Raw genomic sequence first — 5,377 nt, 5'->3', positions numbered from 1 at the left:
GAAAAGAGGAGATGATGGGAGATGTCATTCTGCAAATCTGTTTCTCTTATTGGTTAATGAATAAAGTGCTATTGGCAAATAAGAAAGCAAGATAGGCAGAACTAGGAGACAGGAGGATACTGGGAGATGTAGTGGAGGAGATTCAAGATGTAGAGACTTGAGGGAAGAGGTCCAGACCCTCTCTCCAGTAAGATAGGACCACATGGAACTTAGACTAATGGAAATGGGTTAATATTTAAGACAGAGCTAGCCAATAAGAAATGCTAGTAACTGGCCAACAGCATTATATCTAGTAGTGTCTCTGTCTCTGTGTGTCATTTGGGGCTGATGTAGCTGTGGGACCAGGCTGGCAGGAAAATTGCTTGTAACAACCAACAGCTGTCTGGTTAGACTTAACAGAAGACTTATACAAGGTATGGTAAACCTAGTCAATTTCACGTAGTCCCTGAGGACATGGACCTTAGACTCTTTTAAGCCAGCCTAATTCTCAACTCTACTTTAAATTTTATCCTTATACCAACAGGTAAGGAGAGATCATAACACAGAAACCGTAAAATTAAGAATAACATAAAAATATTGAAAAGAAAATAGCAACAACTAATCAGTCAGTAAGCATTCAGAATTTGAAAAAAGTCCAGTGATAAATGCCTATCCAGAAAAATGGTTTTATAAGAACACTATCAACCCGCAGTTGATGGCTGTTTGGCATGATGCATTTTGCTTATCTGTGTAATGTAGCTAAGCATGGCTTGCTTACCCTTGCTTCGTGTAAATTAGTAGTTGTTTCATATAAGCAATGATGCATTTGTATACAAGAAAATCCTTACTTCCTAAGAGTACTAACTAAACTTTCAGTGTCCTGTCATTTTATCTTTCTAATTCTGCCTCTTTCATCCCACTTCTCCCCACTCTTCCAGCAACAACTTCTGCCCCTCTTCCTCTTCTGCATCTGTCATTATAGTGTAATGTCATTTTAATCTAAGGTACATACAGTGCTTGAACTCGGAATGTCTTCTGTGAATATCTCCAATGCAGTACTCATCCCGTGGTACTTCTCCTTTGCTTGTTTAATGGATCTGGTCATATTCAATAAGAAGACAAAAATATGAAATGAATTTCTACATTAATATACTTTTTAATACTCTTTAATAAACTTAAAACATTTTAATGCAAATGAATGTACTAAGCAAAGACTCTATGGCATATCAAATTTTTTAAAAAATGGTTTGGATTAACAGGTAAGTTCTAGAAGACAGACAGAGCTGTCTTAGGTTCTGACATTTAGGAAGCAGTGCCAATTCTCAAACATTCCTGTGTGCATTACTGGGGATGATTCTTTACACAGTTTATGAACAAGAAATAGCAGTTGCTTTGAGTGACCTGTCTTGACAGTATTATTATCTTCTAGAATAATCTTTGCTCCAACATAAAGGAGAGAGAAGAGGAACTTATGAGAATGGCAGCCACCACTTCCTCAAACATGGAAAAGTGAGAAATGACAATAGACACCAGATGACCAGGGACAGACTAACAAGCTCTAGTCAGGTGCTGCACAGACTCTTCTTATTCATTTATCACTATTTACAGAATTAGAAATACACAACAAACTACCTTTCAAGGAAACAACACCAATCTCTTTTTTGGTCCACAGACCTGTAATATAAGATGGAGAACAATTAAATCATATAAAGACTTTATGTTTGGATTTGAAGAGTGTCTTTTATGACCAAATATTAGAAGTTTGTGGTCTGTGGTTATATCAATGTGAGTGTCCTGCACGCATCTGGGAATTTGACAGACCTGCCCTTTCACAGGGGACCTGCTAGTGACAGGAAGTGGGCAGCAGTGGGGAACTTAGTTGCCTGCAGCTGTGTGATCCATGATAACTACCCCTGGTTAGTTATGAGAGTTATGTCCCCAAGAGATAAAAGGGAGATTGAGCCTTGTGTGTTCCTAATGATTGAGGAGATTGCAAATGCGGAAGATTGTTTGCATTGAATTATACTAGAAATATGTAAAATTGAATGCTTCCTGAAAGTATTTCCTATCTGTTATCATTTAATGGTTGATTTAGTTTCTTACACTATTGGTAGTTATGAACCATGCTATTATAATATTTGTGCATAATTTTTAATGTGATTGTATGTTTTCTTTTTCCATGAGTCTACAACTAGGATTAGAGCTGTCAAGTCACATGGAATAGTTGTTGAACTTCCTGTGGAATCATTCAATCGTCCTTTTTTCCAATGGTGAGCATATTTCTTGCTTATATTACTAACAGCTCCCCATTTCCCATATGTATAATTCTGGGGAAGCATTCATCAGAGGGGTCTACCAGCCATCCATATGGTTCCTAGTGTATGTGTATACCATTTCTAATCCCCCATACAAAGTTATATAAAGAAAATAAGAACAGAGATGAAATGCACTGAGTGACATGTATTATTACAAATGACTGATATTCAGTGTTAAAAACTAGTCTATACAACCAACTTCAATCACTCAGTGTAAGAACGCCTGGAAATTTCTCATCAAACACTACACATCTCCATTTAAACTTCTTTATCAAGTGTCAATCAACATAAAATGTAATTATCAGAGAAATCAGGAATAAAATAGAAAAATGAAAGACACAATCATGGATTTCTCCCTAAAAACCTCTGAGAATGTTTTCCTAAGTCATGCGCTGAGGCTGTATTTAGTAATGTTACAAAGCATAAAGATGTGTTTTAGCTGAGGGAACTCTGGGATGAGGCTTGAAGTCTGGGGGAGGACTGAGGAGAGGAAAGAACAGTGTGGAACCCATGGATGAACTTCACATATGGTAACTAGTATAAGTGCTGCTGTGTGCCTGTCCAGACCATCCCTGTGAGTCCTTCAGTTGTGTTCTAATGGAGAGCTCTCTATGACACAGACAACCCCTACCTACACAGTGGCCTGAGAATGGAAAGCTAGCCTGATCCCCACAAGTCACCTCTGAAGGTCTAAGGACACCTGCTCTCACCTCTTGTCTTTCTCTAGTCACCAAATATGTAAACTTGATACACAGACACATGAGATTCTTGATATTTATGATAAAACGATTTAGTCCAGTAAGACCCTGATCATTTTGGAACAACAAAGGAATTGTTGATGCTAACTGGCATAGTTAACATTACTGACAAAAAACAAAACCCAGTGTATTCATGTTCTAGGGTAACCTTGATCATCTGTCTGAAATGCTGGAAAAGAAGCCACAACCTTCCTGCGTCTAATTCCTTCCATAGCAGCTGAACACCCTTTCCCTCCTGCTACCAAGAAATTGGCATCTGTAAAACCCCAATGATCAGTATCTTAGGAAGTTCCCTAAGTGATTCCTACTTTTGATTCATTTAAAAATGAAAATATGTTGAAATTTCATCTCCTAGAAAATATTGTGGTGGTTATAAAGAGTGTTCATACAATCAGATTAAAACTGTTTATTTTTTAAGTTCTTGGAACAGTTTTTACATTAAAATTATCTATGCATACTGCATAAAATGAAGCCACCTGTGTCCTTCCACACACACCCAATGCAACCAAAGGAACAAGTTCTAGTTCTTACCAGAAGGTGGCGATGAAGTTTTCCATGGGCCAGCCTAGGAGAATGGATTTCCTGGCCTGATTGGAGCCTACAAAGTCTGTGACCACACAGTCCCCAATCCAGAGGGAAGTCAGGGGGATGATGTATTTTATCTTAAAGGTTATCTTATACCTAAAAAAAGAATTAAAGAAGATCTGTGTTAATTTGTTTTTAAATGGGGTATCTGTGCTCATGGCATGAGCAAATCAGGACCAGTTTGTTTCTATTACTCCAGGCACAGCCCAGCAAGTGGGCAGATGGAACTCAGTAAGGCCGCACTGAGGGCAGTGTGCCTCTGACAGTACCTTTCCACATCTGCATTGAGTATAGATTACACTTTGCATTTGAAACATACTGTTTTAACTATTCATTCTCATATGTACAGAGAGCAAACATTCATTTCAGTAATTTGCCCTTGTTTCAATCAAGTACTCAGGTTTCAAACTTCCTTAAAACCAAGCCAGTTAGTTTTAAAGCCCAGGTCAGACATTCTGCTCTGAAGTGATGAATATACCTGCCATTTTCTGAAACCTAACATATTATAGCTGTTCTTTTTTTTTTTTAGGGTTTCTCTGTGGCTTTGGAAGCTGCCCTAGAACTAGTTCCTGTAGACCAGGCTGGCATCGAACTCACAGAGATCTGCCTGCCTCTGCTGGAATCAAAGGTGTGCGCCACCACCACCAGGGTGTTCAATTTATTCTTAACAACATCAGCTAATCTCTATTAACCCCACTTGTTATGTGAGGAAGGGTCAGAATGACTAACAGAAATAGGGTTTGGATCCAGGAAGTGCAATAGCCAACCACAGCTCAGAACTGCTGGGCCTCTCCAACTCTTCATCCATATTCTTTGTGTCTCTGTGGGAGCACAGCCCTGGGAAGCAATTCTCTCCTCCATCCAATGTGGGCTTCCTTTTTGTAAGGGCCATCAGCCTTTGCACTGGGATTGTCTTTTATTATTGAAGTGTGTCGACAAATTCCATGAACTTGTCAAGGGATTTTTAAATCTACAGCTACCTGGGAAGAATGAGTAATGGACAACAGAATTTTATTCTCAAACATTTGCTCAGATTGCCATTTGTTTCTTCTCCCCTTAACAGCCAGATCTAGTTGGTTATGCTAATAACATCCCAAAATGTTTGTGTTGTTGACATGTGCAATCAAGCCTGGCTGTTAGTATAGATTCTTAATTTTATTTTCTACCAGGGAACTGGACAAAACGGACTCCATGGATTGTTAAATAAATAAGTCATCATCAAAATATTTGTAAAAAACAAATGGCAAATCCCCTTGGATTGTCTCTCAGTAAGGGTGACACACTGTAACCTCTGATAATTAGGAATCTGAAGTAAAGCATACCGACTATTTGTCACAACCAAGAAATCTCTGTACAGGTAGAGGTGACACTTCTTAGTGATACTGCCTCTTCTGAGTTTCACTGCTCCATGGGACATCAGGGTTTGATTCTTGATTTCCGCATCTGTGACTTTCCCATTTAGAATTTCCATCTCAGTAAAGAGGCTTCTCCTGCAACAGGGTCAAACACTAACAGAACAAAGGATAGTCAGAGGTCAGCAGGATAGTCAGGGGTCAGAGGTCAGCAGGATAGTCAGGGGTCAGCAGGATAGTCAGAGGTCAGCAGGATAGTCAGGGGTCAGCAGGATAGTCAGAGGTCAGCAGGATAGTCAGGGGTCAGCAGGATAGTCAGGGGTCAGCAGGACAGTCAGGGGTCAGCAGGATAGTCAGAGGTTAGGGGTCAGCAGGATAGCCAGAGGTC

At 39.4% G+C, this 5,377-nt stretch overlaps 1 protein-coding gene across 1 annotated transcript; it reads right to left on the bottom strand.

Moving 5' to 3' along the window:
* Positions 1–3,579: 3,579 nt before the first annotated feature.
* On the bottom strand, positions 3,580–5,131 carry LOC127227174 (rho GTPase-activating protein 20-like). The gene is made up of 2 exons (XM_051191486.1): positions 4,960–5,131; positions 3,580–3,733 (listed from the first exon to the last, which is right to left on the bottom strand). Exons 1-2 carry the CDS (start codon positions 5,106–5,108, stop codon positions 3,580–3,582), a joined length of 303 nt encoding a protein of 100 aa, XP_051047443.1. The 5' UTR covers positions 5,109–5,131.
* Between the last annotated feature and the right edge of the window lie 246 nt (positions 5,132–5,377).

Source organism: Phodopus roborovskii, unplaced genomic scaffold, assembly GCF_943737965.1.
Source record: "Phodopus roborovskii unplaced genomic scaffold, PHOROB, whole genome shotgun sequence".
In the NCBI taxonomy this organism is placed as follows: domain Eukaryota; kingdom Metazoa; phylum Chordata; class Mammalia; order Rodentia; family Cricetidae; genus Phodopus; species Phodopus roborovskii.
The sequence above is the reverse complement of the archived record's forward strand: the minus strand, read 5'-3'. Positions and strand labels throughout refer to the sequence as shown.